At 45.0% G+C, this 27,905-nt stretch overlaps 1 protein-coding gene across 5 annotated transcripts in view; it reads right to left on the bottom strand.

The window, feature by feature from the left end:
• FGD5 (FYVE, RhoGEF and PH domain containing 5) overlaps nucleotides 1-24,771 on the bottom strand; it is a 183,181-nt gene extending 158,410 nt beyond the window's left edge. For 2 of the 5 annotated variants that reach the window (XM_025189558.3, XM_025189555.3), the window contains exons 1-2: nucleotides 24,248-24,771; nucleotides 3,557-6,542 (exon numbers count right to left, since the gene is read on the bottom strand). In XM_025189558.3, coding sequence (XP_025045343.3) covers nucleotides 3,557-6,542; nucleotides 24,248-24,260 — 2,999 coding nt within the window. In that variant the 5' untranslated portion in view covers nucleotides 24,261-24,771. The remainder of the gene's footprint in view (nucleotides 1-3,556; nucleotides 6,543-24,247) is intronic. The other 3 variants (XM_025189554.3, XM_006132847.5, XM_006132845.5) reach the window with 3 other exon arrangements.
• Nucleotides 24,772-27,905: the final 3,134 nt, after the last annotated feature.

Here is a 27,905-nt window from a genome sequence, read left to right as displayed (position 1 = left end):
ACCAGATTGTCCCCTTCCATAAAGACATCTGTGGAAAGGAACCTGGACTTTGTTCCAACCATCACATTAGAGGATTAGTGCTTGGCCTTCCAAATCCTCATATCCTGTGAGACTTACTAGGAAATGCCAGGGGTCTTGGGGCAGCTACACAGAAGCACTGGGTCTCACACTACTCCTCATACCATGTAGCACGGCAACATCAAGACTCTTTCCAGAAACCAGTCCCATATAGTCCCTGCTGCTGGCTACCCTCAGTCCTCTCACTATGGCTCTCTGTGAACAGAATGGGTCACCATTGTGGATGGGAACCCTATGAACATTTGGGTGGACAATGCCCAGGAGGGACAGTGTCTTCCCAGCTCACCCCTACCCAGGAAGTTTGAACCTCCAGGTGAGAGCATGTGGTGGAGCTGCTGATCGCTTCCTTTTGCTTCCCCCCAACTTTTTGAACACGGACTCAACAGGGGCTATTTGAGCCTAGGAAATTTGTTAGAGCCAAGTGATAAACCCTGGTGGCAGGAAGAGTAGGATGGAAATGCAGTTATGGCAGATGCTTAACTTGCACCATTTTTTTTGCCATCGCTCTAAAAATACAGTGGCAATACTGTGCCCTGCTGTTTCCCCTGAAGTTTTGTGACCAGAGAGCCTGTGAAATGAGTGTTTGCTACATCTGGTTTCCCTCCCCAAAATGACAGCTGTTTTTTTTTTTTTTTTTTTACCATTATTATGCCACATGGTGTAGGCAAAGGAAGGGTTCTGTGGAGGGCTAATGAAATGGTTCTTTGGAATACACCCCATACTTAATGAAAACATAATTCATTTTCCTTAACAAGCCATCTCTTCAGCTAGTTGTAAATAGGTGTAGCTTTGCTGGCATCAGTGAAGGACCTAGCCCAAAATGTGTGTACGTGGCAGGGGGTGATCAGACCAGAGCAGCTTCCTGCTTCTGATATAGAGCCTGGGTATCTGTTCCTTTTAACTCTAGCAGTCATTTTATATCATTTACATTGCTCAAGGCCATCTCTGCAAAAGAGAAGGCCTAAAATCTTCCTTTTTAAAAATTAAGTGAAAGCTGAAATGTACATTTCTTGGCTTTTCAGGTCAGGAAGAATTCATGGTTAAGGGGTTTTGAGAGGCCTAAAAGGCTGGTTCCACATGTGGCTAACTCCTTTTCCCAGAGCGCAGTGTGCTAATGACCATCTATATTGTTGCATTTCTGAATCAGATTTTAATTATTAATACCCCATAGTTAAATTTGGGGGATGTACAGTAACTGCCCTTCAGGGGGCAATATTCCAAACACTAGCTTCACAATGGTAATTGTAAGATAAGATGTATTTCCAGCATACTTGCATTATTGAGCTCTTTCTAGAAATTTGATTGCATCTAATTAAAAATTATTAGTTTAAATCTACTTCATACGGCTTTTATTTTAAAAAAGATTAAATTAAAAAGTGAATCTTCTCATCTATCAGTTTCAATGTCCCCCACCCAATCACAGGCATTTGCAAAGTGGTGATTTCTGGATTATTATAATTCTGTATCCTTTTCAAATTTTCTTCTTTGAAGCTTTAATGAAGATTTGTTCTGATTTATTCATCAAATATGTAGCACCAATATACAGTATACACCAATAGACATCAACACCATGGAGATGAATACATTGATAACAGGAAGTGCCACATGTATTACATGTATATTGTATCAAAGCAGTCACCATCTCAGATAAGTGCAATAAGCATCATAAGAAAAGCAGGCCAAAGAATTTTAAGTTAACATCGTGAAGCTTTCTGTGGCAGGGTTACTTCTCATATGATTTGATATTATTCTAAAATTTATATCCCTTAAAGTCCATTTTAAGAAGCACCAATTTAATAATAAATATACTAACTATGTATGTGTGTGTAACATTCACACACACACACACACACACACACACACAATATGTTCAATTACACTGTTTTTAAATTAGACTATTCTGGTCTAATCCAGGGCATTACATAACTGAACTATATTGTTTATCTATTTGATAATTCATCTTGGGCATGGTCTTTTTCTGTTTTGTACATCACTGAATACATGAATGAAGCTCAATAAAAACTTGTTAGCAACATACACATTTCTGCCTCCCAGACAGCCTTCTAATTGAGAAAGGGGCTATTCAGGAATGTCCAATTTTCATTTCTCCCTTAGTGTCAGAAACAACACACAAAACAAACAACCTGAAATATCATGTTTGAGCCTTGATCTCAAAACTTCATTGAACCAGTTCTGATTGGCATTTCCCTGGCAACACATATGTCTAAGTCATAGCAATTTACATAGTTCAGTATTGTTGCCTTAAAGAATAACCCAAAATGGGTGGTATGTCACTGATACAAGCCAGTGGCCCAGTTTCAAAGCAAATTCCAGTTTTTTCAATGGAAACAGCACTGTTGAAAGTAAAATGACTAGTGTATAATTAGAGAAACCTGACTAACATGAGCTTCCCCAAGCAATTAATATTTTGATTTCCTGTTCATGCAAAATGTGTGGGAAAAGGAGATAATGAAAAAGTGAAAACATGAGTGTGAAACAGCTCAGATAGGAAAGAAAAACAAAAGGTATGTTAAAAACGTGGTTGGAAGATTTTAATTCATTTCTTTACCTCCCTACCCCCATTTTTCATTCAGCTGCTTTTCCTTTGTTTCCCCTTTATCTGTTCTAACTGGAACCAGTGGGATAAATTCCCTTCTCCTTTACACTAATTCCATCCCAGTAGCTTCAAGCTATAATATGATTATAAAATGATAATAGGGAATATCAAAGAGAATACAGACATCTTCAAAAGAGTTGCACCAGTGTAACTGAGAAGAATTTGGATCAGTTCATTTTGGGTTTTGTTTGTTCGTTTGTTTTTTGCAAATGAACAAGTAGTGAAGCTAAAATCACAAAATGCAACACGGGCTGTTTCAGACAAATCATTTATGTAATTCATTCAGAAGTCAGAAGCTGCCAAGAGTCCATAATGAAAGATTTTTAAGCAATTTAATAAATGAATAGACTCTTCAGATTAGGTCCTGGTTTGCTTGGCATTTTTGGTCCATATTTAATTGCTGTACTTTGAAGGATAAATTAAGTACACAATGTTGCATATGGAAATTGGTGAGAATGATTAAATGAAAGCAGAGATTCCAGACATAGTAAGACAGATCATATCTGTAATAAATTCCATTCAAACAAGAGCTCAGAAATATTGCTCATAAAAAATAGATCCATCAGAGTAAAATGATTATTTTAAAATGAACTTTGTTTGACTTATGCCCTCTACCCAGATACAATCATCCAATTCCACTGGGTTTTTAGTAAGTGTTTACTAAAAAGAGTTTCAATACATCTTAATTTAGTCTCTTATCACTGATAATGGTTTATCTTGTACTCTTCCAAACTCTTTCTCGAAAACACTGCCTGAACAAGGAGAATAAGCCAAGCAAAACAGAGGGTCTGCCTATGACACCTAACAGAAGTCTTGGTTGGTCAAGGCTAGCAGGTCTTACATAATAATTTACTATAGTACCTTTCTGTTTCCTGGTCTGTGGTTTGCTGCTTGTTCTCAAAGGCTGTGAAGCTGCTCATATCCACATAGCCATCATTCTCATTAGCAGCAGATAATGCCCTACTGGGATCTTCAAAAAATTCTGTAAAAGTTCCTGCCCTGGTTGGTCTTCGAGGAGGAATTTGTATATTTTCATAATCAGAACTAACAGCTGGAATGTTTTCATAGTCAGAAGTGTCAGCATTAGGGAATGAAATAGATCTAGGTTTGGTTAAAGGGAGTGGCATGAAAGGAGGTCTGGATCGATCCTCAAAGGACTCCACCCTTGACACACTTCTGCTAAATGTTTTGGGTGTCCCTTTTCTTTTACCATCCTTGTAGAAAAGAACAGTGGAAGGAGACTCAGAAGCTCGCAGCTTCCCAGCATGGGACTTTAGCTGAGGTGAGCTATTCAAACTCCTTCTGTCCAGTTCCATAATCCTAGCAGGCCCATGATAGCTTGACTCTGAAGAGGACCTTGAAGAGGAAACATTAACATCCACATGGACCTTATTTTCTGTCTTTTTCTTGAATTTTAGAGTGAGGAACTTCTTAAAAGATGATTTCTTCTTCTTGGTGTACTTATCAGGCGATTCGCTTTCTATTAAAAGCGAGGGGGAACTTTTAGTGATTGGCTTTTTGGTTATACAGGCTAGTTCAAAAGGAGGTGGTATATCAACAACTGAGGATGGAGTGGACAAACCACTTGACGAAAGGTGATTTCTCTGTGAAAAGCTTCCTGAAGAACCAATTACACAGGGCAAAGAGAGGTTGTCATCTGTCCTCTTTATTCTATTTTCATCCAGGGTAGGTCTATCAGTTTCTCTGTGAACAGAGACTGGCATATCTCTCCCTTCTACCGAGAAAGACCGTGGGTATAAAATAAAACGTCTTGACTTGGCTGGTAAGGCCCTATTGACTTCCATTGGTTTTCCTTCCAATGGCAGTAAGTTATTGGTTAAATATTCAGTCATAGAGTCATTATTTGAGGACTGTACATCCGTTTCTGGTCCAGTTTCCTCTGGAACAGTTTCTGGCACGTAGCCAGGCACTTTCCCAGAGAGTGACCTTGTTCTAGTGACCATATTTTTTCGATCAATGGATAGCAAGCTGTTTTCAGTGTCTACAGTGAGTTCTTCTCTTATGCTGTGATCACATAGAATATCTTCTAATTCAGTCTGCCTCACTTCTCTAACATGTGGGGTTGCATTCTCTGCAGGCAACACATAAGGATCGTCTAGAGAATCACTGGTTGTTTCTCTTTCCTCAGGTACAATTACCACTTCAGGGACTGCTAGATACTCGCTACACTCATGTTTACAATCACAGTCTGCTTTACATTTGCTTTGATCATATCCAACTAATTCTTCTTCTGTTTGGTATTTATCCTCAACTGATGCTTGTTCACATGGATTTGGGGAGCTTTCTTCAAAGCTACTACTGGCTGTATTGCCTTCAAGCATTTGCTCATCTGATTCAGGTTTTCCCACAAAACATTCATAGTCACCACAATCTTCAACAAGTACATTTGATTTACATTCCACTTCCAGCTCTGGCTCACTAACAGTGTGAGGGCTAGAGAGCTGGCTATCATTATTCAAATAAGTCCTTTCAAATTGCAAATTCTCACCTAAATTTTCTTGGGGTGAATCAATTACATCATCATTGCATTCACTCTCAAAAGGAACAATTTGACAGCTATCATCTAAATTCTCTGCCTTCACTTCTTCCTCTTTTCCAGAGTCTTCTCTAGCCTCACATGTTGTTTCTGATGTTTCCTCCTCACTTTTAATTTCAATGGTTTGGTAACCATCATCTAGATATTCTTCCTTTTCTACATTTGTTTCTTTGTCACTATCTGGACTTACTTCCTCTTCTTCAGCTGCAGTTTCATTGATGGAGCCTCCCAAATCCTCCTCTGCCTCATTTTCTTTCAGTCCTAACCCAATGTCTGTTTCTCCTCCATCAACATCATCAGAATTTGCACAACTATAATGTATTATTTCTATTTCTGTACTCAATACAGACTCTGCATTATCATCCAGATCACTACTATTTGCTGGATTCACTTCCATGTCATCATTTGCTATCTCATTTTCTAAATTTTGGGACAGTTCATCATTCTCTTCTGCTGTTGGCTCATCTACAGATAAATGTGTTAGAATAATGTCTTCACAGATATTGCCCTTCAAGTCCTCATCTCCATTCAGAATCTTACAGTTTTCCAAGTTATATTCATTATTGTCCTTTACCAGATCGAGGTTATTAAACGTTTCTTTAGCCTCACCTTTGAAATAGTTTTCAGGGTCATCTACACAGTCCACTTCTTCATCTATATTCTTAGAAGCAACATCTTCTACTTCAGGTGCTTCTGAAGACACTTGATTAAATGCTTCAGATCTGTCATAGTCTCTCATTTCTGTTGATCCATCTGAGTCCAGTTCCACAGGTTCAATAGTATCTGAAGAGTCATTGTCCTGGGCTTCAGTTATTTCTGGATTACACATTTCCTCATCATTAGCAATGCTATGATCCTCTTCTTCCCCTGCTGCTTCTAAGACCTCATTCTCTGCAGAGGACTCTAAACACTGGTCATGCACATGTTCAAAGTCATCACAGTCTTTATCAGTCAGCTGGACTTCAGGAACTACGATGTATTCATCACCAGCTTCAGCTTCCGAGCACTCAGTGTTGCACTGATTTCCTTCATTCAGCTCTCCATCTGGACATATCAGTTTTCCATTTGTGAATTTATTTAGGTTATTGTTGGTATAAACACTAGATCTCCCCTCAGAGTCAGCTGAGAGTTTTGGCTTGGGAGCAATGGGAGGTTTTGGACCTCTAGACATAGAGTTTGGATTATGAAGAATATCAGGTCTTGACAATGAAGGAGGAAATCTGGAGACAGCCACTGAAGAAAGAGGACTGATAATCTTTGGTTTCGGTGCTAGTGGTGGTTTTGTGAAGTCTGGAAAAGAAACAAAGAAAAGCCATATTAGCAGTTTGCCATCCTGGTTTCAACAAATATCTATTCACTGAATTAGGAGAAACATAATGGCACTGAAGATATCAGAAAACCTACCACAATTAACTTTACTTGTTTATAGTAATTTTGACTAGAATTGTAGTGCAGATCATCAGTGAGGAGAATGGTGGCAGGAAGCACTGAACTACAGCTCCCAGGAAGCACTGCAACCACTCAGGAGGACAAAGTTTAATATCAGACTGTGCCAGACAAAATCACATCAGTTCATGAATGTCAACATTTTCATTTCAGTCACAAATGTAGAAACAAAATGTTTCAATATTTCAAAAATGAAATTTGGGGTTTTAACCATTTTTTTTAAAGTTTTGGATGTTCAGATTTCCAATTAAAAATCCAAAGTTTCAGTGGAAAGAAGACGCTTACAAATGTTTAGTGGGGCACACATTTATCTATAAAATCAGTTTTTCAATTTTTTTGACCAGCTCTTGTTTTAATCCATAAAAATGAAGTACAATTTGTAGTGATGTTTTTATCTGCACTGTAGACTGCAAAACAAATCCGACACTCAGTGTCCTGCTAATAATTAAATGGTTAATTCAGACTTGCAAAACGAACATAGCACATTTACCAGCCCAAACCACAAAATCTATTCTCCCACCTTTACTATGTTGACTGATAATGAAAAACTGAATGATATGTTATTTGCTGGTCAACTAATTTATTCACCCAGGGTGAAAAGAATTTCTAAAGGCTTGGTTCAGTCTTTACATTAATTATGTAGCTGAGCACTGAATGAAATCCTTGTACCCTAAAATCAAGAGAGGTAATTGGTGTCAACTTAAGTTCAGTTTTCAGAATGTATAACTTCTTCAGTTGCTTCACTATTCAGAAGACAACAACAATGTAAATCAAGGATGTGGAACCTCAGGCCCTAAGGCCTGGATGCCGCCCCAGGCTTGCCTGTATCTGGCCCCTGTGGTTTAGCCCCCTCCCGCCCTGCATTGGGGAACCTGTGCTAGCACTCGAGCCTCCCGCTGCCCCACTATGGGGCTGGAGAATACAAAATCTACTATGCTGGGCCCCCCAGCCTCTGGTGTGTGAAGAGAATGTGGGGAGTGTTTTTCTTCTTCTTAGTCAGGTGCCTTGTCTGTGAGAGTTTTGTGTGTGCGGCCCCTGACTAATTTTTCTGAATGTCAGTGGGCTCTGACCCAAAAAAGTTCCCCACCTCTGATCTAAATGATAATCTCACACGGCAAGCAATTCTCCCTTATTTAAAATACATTCTGATGCTCATAAAAGCTTCACATGGATGGCTCTGGAAAGTGAAGACCGTTTTTAGCTATGAAGAACATATGCAAGCTGGACCACTGAATAGCCAACAGAAGGTGACAACTTCAACCATTCATAGACTCAACAGCCTAATACTGAAAGAATTCTTAGCCCATAACCTCTCTAGTGCCCCATTTTTAATAAAAAATAGCATGATTTACAAACTCAGAATACACTGATAACACCATTCAACAAAATGTTTTGCTCACATGTAAGGTTTTATATGATACTGTTGCCTGTTAGTCATGAATCAAGATCTGGGACATTATAATTATAAGGACATAATAATCCAAAATGGAGTTTGTGGGCTGAGGGACATTTAAAATGGAACCCAAAGGAGCTAAAAGACTTTTGTCACCAAAACTCTAACATCTGCACACGGCACATGGCTGTGCACACTGCACCACGGTGCTGCACATAATGTGAAGATCTGCACTCGGCACTGATTTGTTTGCACCCAACAACATTTTGTGCACTAGAAATGCTCCTGTGGTTTTCCCGCCTTGGGACCTTTATAAACACGAGCCACAGAAGAGATCGGGTTGGTTCTATCTTCACTCGCTTGGTTCGGTTCATTTAACTGCCTGGCCGTAAGCAGCCTGCTGTTCCTGAGACTGTGATGAAGGCCCGGGACCTACTTTGGGACAGATCACTATCTCCAGCTACTCACAGGGTGCTTCGGCCCACCACTGTGGCGATTGCCCAGTATGGTGGACCCCAGCTACCTACCTCCACAGAGTAACACCTCTGGACTCCTCAGTGTTCCTCCCCTGAGGCTGTCAAGCCAACGGGTAGCAGGTCCTGAGCCTCGGCTGTCACCTCAATCCTGATCCTAGACAGACTGGCTGCGTCTAGACTGGCATAATTTTGCGGAAATACTTTTAACGGAAAAGTTTTTCCGTTAAAAGTATTTCCGCAAAAGAGCGTCTAGATTGGCAAGGATGCTTTTGCACAAAAAGTGCTTTTGCGCAAAAGCATCCATGCCAATCTAGATGCGCTTTTGCGCAAGAAAGCTCTGATGGCCATTTTAGCCATCGGGCTTTCTTGCACAAAAAATTAAGGTGCCTGTGTACACTGGCCCTCTTGCGCAAGTATTCTTGCACAAGAGGGCTTATCCCTGAGCGGGAGCGTGAAAGTATTTGCGCAAGAAGCACTGATTTTGTACATTACAAAGTCAGTGCTCTTGCGCAAATTCAAGTGGTCAGTGTAGACAGCTGGCAAGTTTTTGTGCAAAAGCAAGTGCTTTTGCGCAAAATCTTGCCAGTCTAGATGCACCCACTGAGTATAGTTTATGTTCTCTGCTTAACTGTGCTATCCCCTATTATTTCAGAGGGTGAGGGGTTGATTTTCTTTTACAGTGTTGTGTTCTGGGTTTATTCTTATGCTGTTATCTGTTGTATACTATATATCTTTTAAATTGGATATTGGAGTCTGTGTTTATTCTGGACTGGAGAAATCCACCGGTGACAGATACAATGGTTTCCAGGTCGGACCACCTTCTGGGACAAAGTCATTTACCATCTAGTTGGCCCCACACCAAATGTAGCTTACTAGTGTGCCTTTGCTGGTAACAATACTGTCCCACAATGTTCTGCAACCAGAGTTCTTTTTCTTAAAATAAATAAATTAAAAGGCTGAGACATATGCATAAGTAAACATTGTTATTAGCCATAAATGTATATTAAATTTATTGGATTTTCAGAAACATGACTGGAGGTTTTATTTCTGAAATCTCTACCCTTGCTGCAACGGCTTCTAATGTGTGGGTTGACACTATTGGTTTGCATTCTTTGTTTTTCTCAGAAAACAATCTTCACAGAATCATAAAGCCACATCTTGATGGTCCCTGGAGAATTCCATCATGTTCAGGTCCATCAGCAGAGGAAATCACTCTTTACCTTGATCACTTCCCCATGATAATCTGGGCTAGAGACTTGGGTGAAAAGTGAGGGATGACACCTCATAAAACAAGAGAGAGACAAGTTATCTGCCTCTCAGCTGATCCTGAGATGTTTCAGCTGATCCAGTCCTCTACATCCTTAGTTTTCATTTGAGATGAAGATAGCAATCAAATCAACTGTGTGCCCAGCTGTTTTGAAGGAGCTAAGAGACATTCCAGATCAAGCCACAAAACATACATGTTGAAGGAAGTAGCTTGCCTCAGAGGATTTGAAAAGAAATACTGATATATAGGAGAGGGGATGTAAAGAGTGGGGGAGGGGAGGGGAGAAGAGAGGATTAAAACTGGCTGTGCAGTAAGAAGCGAAAACTATATAATTTCAGTTTCAAATATAGTTGTGTTTTCTCCCTCACCATATTGCCTTCTGCTGCTACTGATCAGGTTGTATGACTAATAATGGTTTACTGTTTATAGATAACTGTTCATGCCAAAGCACTTAACAAAACGTTTGGAATGAAATAACTTCACCATCACCAAAGCAATCAGCGGCTAGGGTTGCCAGATGGTTTCAACAAAAATACCAGACACACTTGACATTACATCACAATCTACATTACATCTCATTTAGAAAATACCGGACATTTGTATTTGCTCATTTATATTTTCTCAATTTGTTTCCTGAACAAAAAGCTCAAACACTTGACTGTCTGGTTCAAAACCGGACACCTGGCACCCCTAGCAATAACTCAATGAATCAGTTTGACACAGGAAGTAAAGAATACTGTATCCAACAGAAGGGAGACAGAATGTATTTGAATCTGGCTAGAGGATTTTCTATCTGTCCATCTGATGCCTTTTTAGGAGATGCATTTCTAGAAGTACATACATAGCTGTCAATTATTTTTTCAGCTTGATGTGCACCCTTTTATTCATGTATTTTAACAGGTATTTTGTTATTCTTAAATAATTTCCATATACAGGCAGTCCCCGGGTTACGTACAAGATAGGGACTGTAGGTTTGTTCTTAAGTTGAATCTGTATGTAAGTCGGATCTGGCGTCAGCCGCTGCTGAAACTGATCAGTTTCAACCGCAGTTGAATCTGGACGCCAGTTCTGACTTACATACAGATTCAACTTAAGAAACCCAGGCATCCCCAAGTCAGCTGCTGCTGAAACTGATCAGCGGCTGATTCCAGGAAGCCTGGGGCAGAGCAACTCTGCCTCAGGCTTCCTGTAGTCAGCCGCTGGTCAGTTTCAGCAGCGGCTGACTTGGGGACGCCTGGGGCAGAGCAGCTGGGGTGCTCCAGTAGCGCGGCTCCTCGGCTCTACTGGAGCAACCCAGCAGCACCCCAGCTGCTCTGCCCCAGGCGTCCTGATTCAGCTGCTGCTGAAACTGACCAGCAGCGGCTGAATCAGGATGCCTGGGGCAGAGCAGCTGGGGTGTTGCCGGGTTGGTCCGGAGCGGTGCTGCGGGACCAACCCGGCAGCCCCCAGCTGCTCTACCCCAGGGGTAGGCAAGAAAAGCCTGGTCTGCTGGGGGGGGGGGGGCACTAGCTGCACCCCCCCCCCCCCAGCAGACCAGGGAGATGGGGGTGGCGGGACCGTCCAAGTCCTCCACGGCTTTGCTCCGTCTCCCTGGTCTGCTGACCTGGCAGACGCGGAGCAAAGCCACAGAGCACGCGGGCAGCGGTACAGTCCAGGCGCACCGCGGCTGTCCCACTGCTGGCGTGCTCCGAGGCTTTGCTCCCCATCTCCCTGGTCTGCTAGTCAGACCAGGGAGATGGGGAGCAAAGCCTTGGAGCACGCCCGCAGCGGGACAGCCTGGGCGCGCTTGGGCTGTCGCGCTGCGGGCGTGCTCCAAGGCTTTGCTCCCCGTCTCCCTGGTCTGCAGGGAGACGGGGAGCAAAGCCTTGGAGCACGCCCGCAGTGGGACAGCCGCGGTGCGCCTGGGCTGTCTTGCTGCGGGCGTGCTCCGTGGCTTTGCTCCCCGTCTCCCTGCAGATCAGGGAGACGGGGAGCAGCTTTTCTCGCCCCAGAGGACGGGGGCGGCGGACCGCGGCGCATCTGGGCGTTCCGCCGCTCCCGTCCTCCGGGGCGAGAAAAGCCCCGTTCGTAACTGCAGATCCGACATAAGTCGGATCCGCGTAACTCGGGGACTGCCTTACACAAATTTCAAAATATTGTGTGGATTTAGTGATTACCAGCCTAGCCCTTCAGTTGCCTTGTTCATAGTACTTGGTAGTAATCAGTGAACTAATTTTCCCACAGTGCCAGCCTTTGTTCACTTCAGGATGCTTCCTCTCTCTGTTCTAACTGCTCACTGTGTTGCTTTGGCCCTTCATAGAGCTTATGAAACTATTTACTTACTTTTTTTTTGCACAAATGTTTATTTTTGTTTTTAAATCATGAAATAAAAGCAGATCTGTCCCAGTACAATGGATCCCCATGAGCCTTTGATGATCAGGGCAATTCCACTTTGGGTATGTTTGTTTCTGCTTCCGTTGGCATCTGAGACACTTAAGAGGCTTCTAACACCATTTTTTAAAGGGCAAAAATAATATTATGCCATAAGAAATGTGCTTGTTTATAAATAATAAATATGCATGTTTATTTTAAGTTGGGCATCTTTGTCGTTGAGAGGGAGAGACACCCAGTACCTACGGGAAGCTGTTTGGGACCAGATGCTCTTTCAGTTTTCTCCTCCCTTTATTGTTTGAAGCTTCCTAGTCAAGCACTGCTTCTTCCTCTACTTGACTACCTTCCTCTTGGAGAGTATACATTCCAGCAGGGTTGCATCCCATTCACAATGCACATTAAATGACAATCCCTGACCAGCAGCTGAGTCATCAGGGAGTGAATGGCAGTGTTCTGTAATGGCATCCAAACCACACTGCCATCATCCCAAAGATCTTTTAAATGATACATAGATTTGCCCTTGAGCCCCTTTGGAGCTGTTCTGTGCTAGAGCTGGATGGCAAGAAAAGGGAGGGAAAGTGTTCTTCAGTGTGCAGCCATTCACACCTTTGCAAAACATCCATTTGCTCACATTCTCCAAACCTGGTAATTTGCCAAAATGAACATGGTTTCATATTACCTTACAGTATAAAGTGGAACATACAAAGCCATCAGGGACTTGGTGGACTTGGTTAGAACATCCAGTTGACTGCTGATATTTCAAGCAAAGCAGGCACATTTGTAAATGTTCAAGACCTATGAAGCTATGACTACACTACAGAGTTTTTGCAGAAAAATGGCATCCACACTGCAAGTATATTCTTTCAACAGTAAATTGACAGTAAATCGAAAGAACAGAGGAGTTTTTGAGCAATTGGTATTTCTCTTTTAACGAGGAAAAAGCCTTTTTGCGAAAGTTCTTTTGCAAAAAGCCACGTGTGGACGGGGAAGAGGGGTTTTTTGCATCGAAAGAGGAAGACGCATAGGTGCCCTGGTAGCCAATCAATGCTTTCTTTCGAGAGCATCCATGCAGTCTGGATGCTCTCTTTCGCAAAAGCACATCACTTTTTCGATGAGCTTTTGCAGTGTGGATGTGCTCTTGTGCAAGAAGTTTTTGCGGAAGATCTCTTCCGACAAAAGTTTCTTGCGCAAAAAGCCTTCAGTCTAGACTTTTTAGCCTGATTCTTGAGCTGTGGTCTGTAGCACTGCTTTGGCTACAAGGGAGAAGCAACCTTAGTCTTCAAGATGCTGTTAGCAACAGCCCAGGTTGTTGGTGTCTAGGATCCAGTTCAGGAATCTTTTAGATTTCCAAAAGGTATTTTGTGCCCCACAGAAATTCAAGCACTTCTATGTACCCAATATGACAGCTCCATCTCTTGTGCTGGAGGTTTCTATGGATGTTTTTTTGAGATAAACTCAACCATGAGCAAATATGCAGACAACCCAAAACTGCAGAGACAGTGCAGAAGAAGACAGACCAAACTCTATAGTGCATAGATTGACAAAGCTTAGAGCCAGAAGGGGCCATTAGAACATCAAGTCTAACCTCCTGTGTATCACAAGCCACTACATTTTACCCATTTATCCCTGTACCAAATCTAGTAACTTGTGTTTGACTAAAGCAGCGGTTCCCAACCACCGGTCTGTGGACCAGTTGTGGGCCACAAACACCTGCCAGCTAGGCCCTGGCATTCTGCCAGGCCATGCCCCCAACTGCTAATGAACCCCATCCTCTGGGGAGTTCCATTCCGTATAAGGTGCGTGCCTGCTCATACACTAAAAATTCTCCTCCCCACCCCCACGGTGTGTGGTGCTGCAGGTGGCCCTGTGTGCCGCAGCTGAAGCCAGCCCTCAGTGAGGCTGTCCCTATGGGTGGCAGCCACACAGTGGTAGCCACATGGCCCGGCTGGTGGGGCTGCGTGGCAGGCAGCTTCCCCATGTCCTTCCCATTGCAGGTGGCATGTTTGAGACCAGGTAGTGGAGCCTTTGCAGCCACAAGCAGTCCCAGCCTTTCTCGATATTACTGAGGAGGATCAGGTTAGAGTCCCCGGGGAGCTGCACTAGGTGTCTGCAATTTCCACCCCTCCTCCGGCAGGGCCCAGCTTCTGCTGCGGGGTCTCCCCTGTTGGCTCCGGCCTGCACCACATATCTGGCTGCCTCCTAACATCCCAGGGTATGTCTACACTACCCCGCTAGTTCGAACTAGCGGGGTAATGTAGGCATACCGCACTTGCAAATGAAGCCCGGGATTTGAATTTCCCGGGCTTCATTTGCATAAGCGGGGAGCCGCCATTTTTAAAACCCCGCTGGTTCGAACCCCGTGCAGCGCGGCTACATGGGGCTCGAACTAGGTAGTTCGAACTAGGATTCCTATTCCGAACTACCGGTACACCTCGTGGAACTACCTAGTTCGAACTACCTAGTTCGAGCCCCGTGTAGCCGCGCTGCACGGGGTTCGAACCAGCGGGGTTTTAAAAATGGCGGCTCCCCGCTTATGCAAATGAAGCCCGGGAAATTCAAATCCCGGGCTTCATTTGCAAGTGCGGTATGCCTACATTACCCTCCTAGTTCGAACTAGGAGGGTAGTGTAGACATACCCCCAGGGTGCTGCAGCTGGCAGTGCTGGTTGGTGTTGTGCAGGGGAGCCGGGCTCCCTGACTCAAACCAGTGGGTGTCAGGGGGGCTAGTACAGCCCGGCTGTCAGGTGGGTGCCGTAAGCCCAAGACACGCATGGGCTGAGTGACCCTGCTTCTCTAAACCTGACTGTTAATGGCCTGGGGAGGAACTCCAGAAACGTGCACCTGCCCCTGTTGCTTGTGCTGCAGACACCACCGATCCCGTGGGTGTATCAGGGGCTGGGCTGTTGCCAGGCCTGGCAGGGAAGGAGCAGGGTCTCTTCCCCACTGCAGAAGAGTGCTTTGCTGCCCAGTGGGAGGGCCACATGGAGCCCAGCACTGCAGCCTTAGAGCAGCTGTGACCCAGACAGCAGCGCTCAGCAGGTGGCTGGGAGGCAGTGCAGGGCTAAGTGAGGGGGGCGGGGCAGGCACTGGGGACTCTGAGGGCAGGGCTAGTGCTGGGGAGCTCTGGGAGTAGGGGGCTCTAAGAGGTGGGGCACTGGCACTTGAGGGGGTTAGTAGTGAGGGGACTATGAGGGCCGGCCTGGCACTGGGGGTTTCCGGGGGCTTGGCTAGTAGTGGGGGAGGATACAGGGGCAGGGCTGGTACTGGGGGGCTCTGGGGACAGGGCTAATGTGAGGGACTGGGGGACACTATGGAAACAGGAGGCTGGCATTGGGGGGTCTGGTAGTGGGAGGCTCTAAAGGACAGAGGGCTAGCACTGGGGGTATTGGGTGCAGGGGACCCTGGGGTCAGTGTCTGGCACTGGCAGGGAGTGGAAGGGTTGGGGGCTCTAGAGGTTAGAGCTGGCACTGGGGGACTCTGGATGCTGGGGCTTTTGGTGGACCGCTAACATTTTATTTGCATATTTGAACATTCATTATTTGCATAATTAATGTGCAAATGAAATGTTGCCGATCTGCCAACATTCTGTGAATGGGTTTACCAGTCCCTGGTATCAAAAAGGTTGGGAACCACTGGACTAAAGCGTATTTTCTAGAAAAGCATCCAGCCTTGATCAAGAAATGGAGAATCCACCATGTTCCTTGGTAGTCTGTGCCACTGATTAATCATTTTCACTATTAAAAATGTGTCCCTAATTTCCAACTTTAATTTATCTGGCTTCAGTTTCCAGTTATTTGTTCTTGTTATGCCTTTTCCATTACATTAAATAGCTCTTTAGTACCAAGTAGATTTTTCCCATGAAGATACTTAGACATTGTAATCAAGTCACCTCTTAATCTTATTTTTGGCAGTTCTCATTATAAGGCATTTTCTCCAGTCCTTGAATCATTTTTGTAGCTTTTTTCTGCACTCTTATTTTTCAGCAACCTTTTAAAAATGAAGACACCAGAACTGTATTTCAGGATCAGTCTCACCAATGCCATACACAGAGCCAAAATCACCGCCATCCTCCTATTCATTCATTTATTTATACAACCAAGGATGTCATTAGCCCTCTTCCCCACTGCACTGAACTTGGGAATTCATGTTGAGTTGCTTGTCCACTGTTCAACTTAAATCCTTTTCTGAGTTTTTGCTTTTCAAGACCCTTTCCCCAGTTATGTGGGCCTGGCTAACATTTGTCATCCCTAGATGTACTTTATTCGTATCACACAGTGTTAGTTTTTTAATCAGAATGCCAGGTGGCACTGAGTCAACTGCCTTACAAAAATCTGCTATAACTGTTCAGTTACCTTTATAAAGCAAACCTATAAACTCTTCCTAGAATTAAATCAGGTTTGTGACTTGGGCAGCTTTCACATGAACATATTCCTTCCCAAGGGGAAAAGGAATAAGTAGTACAAATATAAACTGAAAGAATCACCCATAACTTCGAAGCACACTCATCTTCATTTCATGTAGCCAAACACTGTAATTGTTATAAGGAATATGGATGATTCAGGGAAGGAAGGATAAAAGCCTATCTATGAAAGCACCTCTGTTTTAAGGAGTGGTCTACAATATGGAACAGTGTGACAATCAGCCACGTAGGCAGTTCAGGCCCTCTGCACATTCATGTTATTGAAATATTCTTTCTCATCTCTCAGCAGAATTATTATTTGTATGACCATCACGTGTGGGAGCCCCAAGCCAAAGGCTTAGGACTCTACTCTCCTAGGTGCTGTACAAAGCCATTTTAAAAAACAGCTCCCCTTGTGAATGGGGTGCCTGTCACCTGTGCTGCTGCCTCAGATACAGAGACAGCAGCGTGGGGTAGCAGCTCTGTTTGGAGGGGAAGGGAGATGAGCTCCCGGATTCGGCATGAGCCAGGACTGAATTGGGCTGCCTGCCCACCTGCCTCCTAATACACTTTAAATGCAGAGCCGCAGCAGGGGTAGGTCCCAGACCTGGCACAAGCCAGGACTAAGCTGGGCTGCTGGCCAGCCTGCTAAAATACTTACTGGCAAGGACGGGGGGGGTGGAGAAATGTATGTAGTCTATAGCATTAACTGACAAGTTTTTGCTTATCGGTTAATCAGTTAATCAACGACACTATTACATCCCTAACACAGGGTGAAACAATGACATGGAATTGTTCCTTTGTTTTCTCTCTCAACACTCTGGTGGAGCAATGGAAAATTGGGTCATGCTTTGAATCTGTCATATCATAACATTCTGGACCTGAATAAAATGCAGCAATACACATGAGTCCCAAAGCGTAGCCTGGAAAGTTCAGAGTACTTTCCATAAGCAGGAAAGGAGGCATGTATGTGTCTCTCCAGCTGGCCATAAAACTGATAGTGGTCTCTTAGTTACTGTCATGTGTTTGCTCTCCTCTGCTCCTTTCCTTGAGTTACCAAAATCAATCAAAATGCTCAACTGCACAGCTGTAATTTGCTCCCCATACCTGTATTTACAAGTGTATTGCTCAAATAGATACAGCTATGATCAAAATAGAAAGCAAGGTATTTACCAGTAATGGATTGTGATAAGGCATTAACTACATCCCTTGGCTTACTTCCACAGCCTTTAATGGAGCAGGCCAAGGAATGAATCTGCCCTCTTGTGTGTATGCTAAAGTGATGCTTTCACTTGAATAATGCTTGGATAGAAATGTTCTGTTCCTGTGTCTCTGTCAGGTTAGCTAACTGGTGGGTGTCTGAGTTGTGAGCCTGGTGTGCATACAATTTAAGACAACACTGTTCGGAGGAGAGAATGACGGAGCTGAGATAGAACCTTTATTGAAATAACTCTCACAAAGTGTCATCCTGAATACAGGAGGTGTTAAATTTCTGAAATCAATGTTAGCTTCTTAGCTGGTCAGCCTATTGTTAACAACCCCATCCCCCATCTACCCTCCCTATCCCAAATAATGCTGCATGCTATGTGATGCATAAAGTAAGCCAAGAACAGAGACCTAAACCTCATTTATTTCATCTCCAGTCTGAAGCGCTAGGTCTCAAATGGCAGTTATCATTCTGCAGGCTACTCTAACCAGTCAATAAACCAGTGTTTAATAGGCCTTTCTAGATAAATCGTTTTACTATCATTCAGAATTTAGATAAATATGTAACATATGCTGTGACACCTGCTCTGATACGTTACTGAGATTAAATCAGATGAGCTAGAGTGATTTACAAGGAAAGTGTAATTCCATTGAGGGGACTCCATTCATGTTGTAAACCACTGGAGTTGTCATCACCAGGACTGCAGGATGTACAGTAAATAACTCCAAGAGATCATTAATTTCACACTGCTGACTATGGATCTGTTATTGTTTTATGGGTCTCTCACTGTGTGTTTCAAACCATTTGAAATAAGCGAAAGTGAGGTAGGGTGATTTAGGTAAAGTTTTCAGTGGGACTGAGGACCCTAAGTCATTTAAAATTTTACTCACACTTATAAGAGCCTAAACAACAAAGAATCCAGTGGCACTTTAAAGACTAACAAATTCATTAGGGTATTAGGGCATAAGCTTTTGTGAGATACAACTCACTTCCTCAGATGCTGAAGAGAAAAAAAAACAGAAAAAGAAGGATACAGAGATGGGAGAGTGACATCATTAGAGTCTGTGCTTCAAGGGCCTGTCAAAATTCAGCAGATTTCCATGGGCTTAGATCAGGCCCCACCTGACTGTGTTTGAAATAAGATCTCCAGAATACCCAATTAAGTGGCAGATCTGAATCTTAAAAAAGGCCATAATTCTCTTTAAATAATTTTTAAAAGACAAAATTACCTAATTGGAATTTTAGCACCCTCGATTTCAGAGCACATACCACTCTGCCATGATAAAATGTGTTACAGTACAATGAATGGGCCTGTGGCACCTTGAGACTACCTGAAACTCAGCCTTCCTGTTCTGGATTTCCAAGGTGCCACAGGAACTACTCATTTTTAAAGGTACAAACTAACATGACTGCCCCTCTGAGACATTATAATGCAGTTATTCTGAGATAGGGATCCATGGTTTATGACTTTGGAATAACAAATCAATAGGTTTCAACTTTCTCTTACTACAGAACTTTAATGCTGCCATTCATAAATATAATGCAATTATATACCATCCTGTAGAGAAGCGTTGCTGGGTGTGACGGGACGGGCAGCCTCCACCCTGCGGAGGCAGACCCGCCCTGCACTGACCCTGCGGTCGCGCTTGCGCTCCTGGGGGTGGCCCAGGAAGCGCGGGTTACGTGCAGCCCCTGTACTGCTGCCGCCGCTCAGCTGAGAGGTGGGGGAGGGGCTGGAGAGGCGCGCCAGCCGGTGCGCTGAGGCCAGGTGGAGCTACACGCCAGCTGAGACGTGTGTGGCTGGTGACGTCACGCCAGAAGGACGCCAGCGTAGCGTTTAAACCTGGAAGGGAGTCAGCCGGGGAGGGCGAAGGACGCCTGGGAGAGGAAACACCCGAGAAGGGAGGCCCACGGTGTGGGCCGGGTCTCACAGGGACGGCAACAGAACCTGAGAAGGACTGCGGGGTAGGAAGTAGCCCAGGGCGGGGCTTGGAGCCAGTGAGCTGGTGAGTTGCGGGCGCTAGCCCCACCGGCTGGACAGGATCTACCGAACCTGTCCTTAGGGCCCTGGGCTGGGGCCTGTGAGAGAGGGCAGGCCCAGGCCCCCCTACCGTCATGTCCCGGCAATAACAGCCAAACCAAGTGCCTGATGCCGGGGCGAGAGCAAAGAGAGAATACTGAGGACCTACCCTGGGCGGGGAAATACGAGGGTGGGCGGCTAAGTCCGCGTCTGACTAGGATGGGCCGGTGCCCCACTCGTACACTGGGCATGAAACAGTGTAAAGCTCATGTGCACCATTTGAATGGTAAAACCTGCTTTTAAAGGGAAATTATTAATTCTAATACCAAAAGCTCTGATTATCTGGAACATTACTCATGTGAGTGGTACCATTGTTTCACTGGGTTGAAAAGTTATGCACCTCCAGATACATGCAGGATTGGTGGCTTAGACTGGATATCTAGAAAAAATACATGCACAAAATGTGCATCCAAATGATCAGTGCCATTAGTTTAAAATCTCAATAACTGTAAATGGCTCTGGTGTCTCAATGAAAGCTGCAGTTTTACAGCTGCTTCCCAACAGGAAACCCAGTCTGCAAAAACAGAGAGTTTATATCCTCTTATCTTTTCATATGCTGAACTCCCATTGATATCCATAGGAGTGTTTCATGAAAGTCTATGGCAGTAAGATATGGCTTCAAGTTAAAGAGAGGGTATTCTGGAAGTGTCCTAAAGATTTCCTAAATTAGTTTAATTATTTATTATATTCAATAAAAATTTCCCAAGCTATATCTGGTGGCTTTTACATTATTTTAACATCTTGAAGTGTTTTGGTGTTTTTTTAATTGTAATTTTCCTTTTGCATTGCCCAATTTCAGTTACCCGTGAAGCAACTGAATAAATAGAGCAGGAGTTCTCAAACTATGAGTCGGGACCCCAAAGTGGGTCACAGCCCTGTTTTAATGGGTCACCAGGGCTGGCCTCTACTTGAGCCTGGTTCTGAAGCCCAAATGCATCATCTCTGGGCAACAGCGTCGAGGATACAGCCCACCAGACTGGAACTGAAGTCCTTGGCCTTCATCTTTGGCCCCCCTGCCAGGGTGGCGGAGCTTGATGGCGAGCCCAGGTTTTGGTCCCTCTTCCTGTGGTCGTGCAGTAATGTTTGTTGTCAGAAGAGAGTTTCATTGCAATGTAATTTGAGAACCCCTGAATTAGAGGGAGGATGGTTTTGTGGTTAAGGATTGGACGGGATCTGAGGTAATCTGGTTCCAATTTTTGGCTCTTCTATGGACTTCCTTGAACAAATCACTTAATCTTGGTCTGCCTCAATTCCCCATCTATGGTAATAATCATGTTTCCTTTCCCCCTTGTCTAGGAAGACTGTAAATTATTTGGGTCATAGACAATGTCCTAATATGAGTAGTACAGTGCCAAGCACTGTGGGACTTTGATCTTGACAGGTCCACTAGTTGCTGCTGTCATATAAATAATATTGGAACACCTGAACCTGTGTCAGTTAATAAAGTAAAACTCTTCTTAGAATTCAATGGAGATTTATGCTTCACACTGATGGATATAGTCTTTATGGTGCAGGGGATCAAATAACAATTATTGCTGATAAAACTAGTGGCCTTATAAAGTAATAAGCCTGGTAGTGCTGAAAGTGTACACTATAGGGATCAAGTTGAAGTCCCTGTGTATTAAATTATGCCGAGATGACATTTTTAAACCAGTGCCAAAAGCCATTCTTCACTAGATGGCTAAACTTGCAATGAGCTTTTCTGGCACAATGCAGAAAAGAGTCCAAAGAGAGTTAGTAAAAAATAATTAATATGTTACTTTTTGAGTGGGCGGAGAAAATGCAACCGCCACCCCAAAGGAAATCTGTAAAGACTTTAGTTTGGTAGAACACCAGTTCACAGTTCCTAACACATTGTGGGTCTGAAAGTGAATATGACTGTGTCAGGGAAACGTCTGGGCACCATGGTGTATCATCTCCAGCATGGCACTGAACAGCCTTCACAATCTGGGGGAATGAAACAAAATGGAAGAGGGGGAGACTCGGGTAGGAGACCTGTTACTGCTCAAAAAGCACAGGCTATGGTGCTGTATTTTCAAAAGCTCAGTGCTAGAACTGATGGCAGGTTTTCACTGACTCCCTTTCTCCCTCCAGTCAACAATAGAGTTTGGAACTTGTGGAAAATTATCATTTTGGCCAAAACATTCCTATTGTTCAATACAAAACAAAACCTTTTTAATTTTAGAAAATGTGGGGTTTAGTATTTTTCCTCCTCCCTTTTTCCAATAGAAAAAATACAAAGATGAAAGGAGGGAAAAACACCAACCACAAAAAAAATGTTGTTAAAAACCAAGAAAATTCTGCCTTTTTTTAAAAAAAAAAGAAGCTTTTTTTCTTTAGAAAATGTTCAGAATGAGCCCTTCCCTTGTTCCCAGCCCTGCTCAGCGCCCAATAGCTCCTGTGGGGAGTGGCTAGGTGCTGAGCATTTCTCAAAGGGTATGTCTACACTACAGAATTTTTTTGGGAAAACAGCCATTTTTTCCAAAAAATCTTCAATTATGTCCACACTGCAATTGTGTTCTTCCAAAAGAAAATCAAAAGAGCAGAGGGGTTTTTCCAACATTGGTCATCCTCATTCTATGAAGAAGAAGCCTTTTTCCAAAAGAGCTCTTTTGGAAAAAGGCATGTGTGGATGGGGAAAAGGGAGTTCTTTCTAAAGAAGAAGGAAGGGGGAAAAGCACAGGTTCCCTGGTGGCCACTCCATCCATAGTAATTACAGCTTAAATGTGAGATAGCGTCCATTCTGTGTGGATGCTCTTTCGAAACAGCAGATCGCTTTTTTAATGTGCTTTGGCAGTGTGGATGCTCTCTTTTGGAAGAAGTTTTTCTGGAAGATCTCTTCGGGTGTGTCTAGACTACAGTGGGTTTTTTTCAAAAAAATTGGCCTTTTTTTGAAAAAGCTTTCCCTGCATCTAGACTGCCGCCACGTTCTTTTGAAATTAAATTGATTTACTTATGGTGGTTTTTTTGACCACGGTTAACCTCATTTTACAACGAATAACGCCTTTTTTCAAAAGTGCTCATTTGAAAAAAGGCATTATTAAATGCAAACAGGGCTTTTTCGAAAGAGAGCATCCAGACTGACTTGGGCTACCTCCAGACTGCATCCCGCTAGGTGCGGCTTGCTTTTTCGAAAGAAGTGGTTGCAGTCTAGATGCTCTCTTTCGAAAGAAGCCTGCAGTCTAGAAGTAGCCGAAATCTACCCTTTTCCTTTAGGAGCCTAAATGGGAGCTCACTTCAGCCGTGTTGAAAATCTGTGCCCTAAGAAGGCAAAGAGATTCCGCCTGGTAAACCCCTATAATAATACTTGTGCCCTCTGCCGGTAAGGGTCTCCCTGGACTGGCTTTGGGAACTCGGACAGGAGACTAGAGGGGCGAAAGGGCCAGAGATACCCAGCGCCAACTCTTGTGTGACAATAAATGACTCTCTGGGTGCTCTGAAAACCCGACCGCTCTGGAGCGCACGGTTCGGGCGCGCCCTTGCTCGGTCACTCAGGTGCGTTCCACGCTGGGATCTTGCCGGTTAAAAATGCCTCGTTTACTTCACCTGCACGCAGCCCCCCGGAGAGCCAGACCCTCCCCCATTCAGCCAAACCGCAAATCACCTCACAAAGTCAACCGCAAAACAACCCGCAGTCAGACAGGATCCGCGCAACCAACCCCGCGGTCCAGCAAAGCGGCGCTTCTTTCCTCTCCCAGCAGGCTGCCCGCCGAGGAGCAGGGGGAAAGTTGGGCATCTCCCAAGTTGCCGTGAAGTCAGCAAGGGGCTAAAACAGCCCCGAGGGCTCCGGCACTGAGGTGTCAACTTTCCAGGCTGCTCAAGAGTTTCTCCCGACCTCGCCCGTCCCTTCCCCTGCAGCGCGTCGCCAGGCGGCCTCTCCCTTCTAGTGACCTTCCTACTCCGCTTGGCTAGCGCCGGTGCTGCTGGGCAGGTCTCACCCAGCGCATCTCCAGCCGGGCCGGGCCGTTATTCCTGAGTGGAAGACAATGTGCCTCTTTCCCCCACCCCCTTCCAACAAGCCCCCTTTCGTTGCCTCTGATTTGCCAGATGGGAAACAAAAGCCAAGACGGGAAGGGGGTGAAGGGGCAAGAAAGGGGAACGGAGAGAGTTGAGTGGGAGAAGGAGCCGCTCTGCCCGGGGCCCTGCGGCGCCCTCAACTTTCGCGGGGCCATGCAGGGCGAGGCGACCCTCTCTTACCCGCCCAGCTGCTGGAGAGAAGGGGAGCGCCCCCGTCTCCAATCCGCCTCCCCAGGCACCGCGCGCGCTGAGCGCGAACCAGGTTCCCCCTCTGCCCGCCGCGAGCCCTTTGCACTTTGCAGCCCCTCTGTCCAGACCTGGCCCCGCTCCCCGGCGCTCACCTGCGTGGCTCATCTTCCACAGCCGGCCCCAACTTTCGGCGCGCTCGCCCTCAGATCATGGTCCCGCCAGCCTGGCTCGCGCGCGCCTCCTTCACCCCGAGCCGCTGGAGGAGAAGTTGGGGCGTGGGGCCGGTTGGGCCGTGGGGCCGGTGTGGCCAGCCCACGGGACGGGGAAGGGAGGGGAGAACTAGTCAGTAGTGGCCGGAGCCTCTTTGGCTGGGGGAGGGAGGGCAGAGAGTGGGCTCGGGAAGCGCTCAAAGCCTCTAGCAGCCTGCGCCCTGCTCCATGCTTAGCCTGGCAAGGCTGAGCGCGGTTGCAGGCAGCTTGTAGGGTACCTCTGTGATCGCAGCGCACTGGCCAGGGCTCGCCACCGCCTCCTCCTCCCAGGCATTTCCCTTCCTTTCCTGCAGAGGAAGCCCTTTGGCTCGCTTAGGGATTGAAAGCTGCAGTGAGACAAGGGAGGGGGGCATGGTTGCCAAACAAACAGATTTAAAGGGACAGCAGCTGTTCTCGCTCCCATCCACTTTGCACCCCCTCCCCCCTCCACACACACTTCAGGATCTTGCATAAGCTCCAGGAGTGGGAACGGGGCTTGCACAAGCAGCAGGGGCAGATGGGCAGAGAGGCAGCCCCCAGCCCAAGGCTTCTCCTCCCTGACAGCATTTGCAAAAGGAAATCATGAATGTGGAAGTTTGTGCCTGGAGCGAAAAGCCCAGGGAACCCTGGCCCGGGTGCTCCGCAGAGCCTACGGCTACAGGGTGCGGAGGAGGATTTAACAAGCGCCACAAAGCACATAGTGTGTCCCTGCCCAGCCTGGGGTGTGCGTGTTACGCGCGGGCAGAGGGGGCAGCTCACGCGCGTACCCCTGACAGGGGACTGGCTTGGCTCGTGGCTGAGCTCAGCTCGCGCCGCTCGGCGCGTCCCTGCAGAGACCCACAGGCGGGGGCCTGGATAAAACGCTCGCTGCCAGCCCCAGGTAGAGTATCTGGATAATGGGCACGTTCAAGGGCGTGCAAACTAGAGAGGAATAAGTTCCTCACACAAAGCAGCCCCTGTCCGAACACTCCGGGAGCCGGGGGAGGAGGGAGGAAGCCTTGGAAAGGAAAGATACGCGCTGTCTGTCTCCCCTTGTCGCCTCTCTGGTAGCCAGCCCCGCCTCTCTGTGCTCAGCCTTGTCTGCGCAGGAAGAACTGGGGAGACCGCAATTCTCTCCCTTCGCCCGGGCTTCCCACTAAGTGTGTCTATTTTCTGGCTCCACGCGCTCCCTGACTCCCCAGAGGATGAGTCTGTCTGCTCCCCTCCTCCCCCAGCATGTGCGTGTGTTTTGCACTAGTCCTCGCTCACTGGAGCGCTGACCCTGCAGCCCTGACTCAGGAAAGCAAGGGTTACTCTGGCGGACGAGCGTTGTCCGCTCGGCTCCTATGTTCTTACCGGCTCTTAGCGTCCGTCCAAAGCTTCGAGACCTTGGCGCGCTTCCCCATTGTCCTCAGGAATCTCAGTGCGGCTAGAAAATGTCCATTCTATGTAGGTGAGAGGTCCCCTCATGGCAACTCACTATTATGAGCTTATGGGTTTAAGAAAGGGAAACGCTGGTCTCTTGACCCCCCCCCCCTTTGCAAATCCACCAGCCAAGGGGTTTGGTGTTCAGGTGCCTGCTTCAGACTCTAGCCCCATTCACACCTACAAGCCTCTGCACTCGTGCATAGCACAGCAATCTGTTTGGTCCCAAAGATGGCTGGGTCTAACTTGATTTTACTCAGAGCAGCAGAATATTCAGATGGAAAAGGAGACGCTCCATATACTTGGCCCCAGAGTATCTTACAAGTGACATAAATATTTTATGCACTTAAAAGATTATTTGTTTGGTGGTTTATGGTAAAAGAAAAATAGCATTAATAAAGGTGGTATATCAGTGAGGTGATAGTGTATAGCAGCTTTATTTCATGTAGCATTGTTTCATGTTTATTTCACTGTAAAGCATCTAATAACTAACATCATCTACCAATTTACAGCATACATCTGAAGAGAGAAGACAAAGACATTCAGAGGCATTCTTCACTGTTGTTTCCTCATGACTAGTATTAAACAGATTTCACACTAAACAGGTACAGACGACAAGGAAACAAATTCACTAAACTGAGGAGCAAAACAGGACCATTAGACTGTGTTGAGGGCTCCTCAGCTTCTCTGGATAATTTGGTCCTGCATTGCATTCATCACTATGGTATCTGATCACATCAGGCCCTAATCCAATTTAGGTAATTAAATCAAATCAATCTAAGAAATGTTTCCAGGACCACCAGTTTGTGTGAATCCAAAGTGTCTGATAATACAATGTAAAATATAGCATCTGAAAATGAGTTAACTTGATATTTGTTTTTCAAGTAGCACACAGATGGGTTACAGAACAGAGTGTTTGCCATTTTTGCAAGAAACTAAATTTGTCAGAAAAATTGGTCCTGGGGGATTTTGCACCATTGCCCATGAGCAGAATTTATGTCCCCTGCAGATTTCTTTGCTTTTCCAAAGAAAAATGATTTTCTGATGGGTAACCAAAAGGAAGCCGCCAGAGAGGTCAGAGAGGCCCTTCTCTCCAGTGAGCTACACAGAAAATGGAAAAATATTTGACAGATACTTTATTTGAAAAATATTACAAAATTAATAGAATAATTGGTGTCACAAATATTAGACCACACCGAATCTAGCAGAAGCTTGTCCAAAGTTCTCTTCATCCATAATAATTTGCAGTTTTCTACAGGGTAAAGAAAAGTCTGGAAAATTAACTGATCTATATCCCAAATCTCAACATTGTTTTCATGGACAGTGCGATTGAGCTTCCCCCCTCTCTTCTCTTTCTGGAGCCAGAGTGGATAGTTCTCACAATACATATACATTCATTCAATCAATCAATCTATTTTAACTCTGGCATTGATTCAAATATATCCTCTTCATCTCCAGTCACAAAGTCTTGTTTTTTAGAATTTGAAAGGCTCCTGTCCAGGTAAAAGTGACTACTGTTCTTTTCAAAGGAGGTTGTGATTAAATCAATAATTTTCATAAACGAATAATGGAACATAAAAAGGTAAATGACCTACAGCTAGTCTATGTTACTAGATACCACACATTTCTTTGGATATCCAATAAAGTCATGCAATTATATCACTTTACAATATGTCAAAGCGGTAAGACCAGAGAATACAAAATCCAGCATAGCCACAGCTCTGAGAGTGGCGGTAACAACAACAATCAAAGACATACACAAACGGGCAAAAAAGAAGTAGGGGACTAGAAAGTTGGAAAGAGGGTAAAGCAGAGAGGTCAAGTGGAATGGAAGTATGGCTTTATTTTAGCTACCTCAGCATTCTTTATTCAAACAACTCAAGAAACGGAGTCCAATTTCTTTTAATTCTGTAATGGCTCTCTACATTGATAAGCTATTCTTTCTTTTGCTGAGAACACAGAGAAGACTGAATATCGCTGCTCTATTCTGGACATAAGTCTATTCTATTTTTGTAAAATCATGGATATGGTAATCATCGAGGCCCGCAAGCACCAAAGTATTTATGGCGTGGTTAAAGCCAGTATAACATTGGATATATTTTTCAGCTGAAGTTTGATTGCTGACTATTGATGACTCATGCCTATATTGGGGAGGAGG

The sequence above is a fragment of the Pelodiscus sinensis genome, chromosome 11 (genome assembly GCF_052426305.1).
Source record: "Pelodiscus sinensis isolate ZL-2025 chromosome 11, ASM5242630v1, whole genome shotgun sequence".
Classification (NCBI taxonomy): Eukaryota; Metazoa; Chordata; order Testudines; family Trionychidae; genus Pelodiscus; species Pelodiscus sinensis.
Note: the sequence above shows the minus strand (reverse complement) of the source record. Positions and strands in the feature narration are given on the sequence as shown.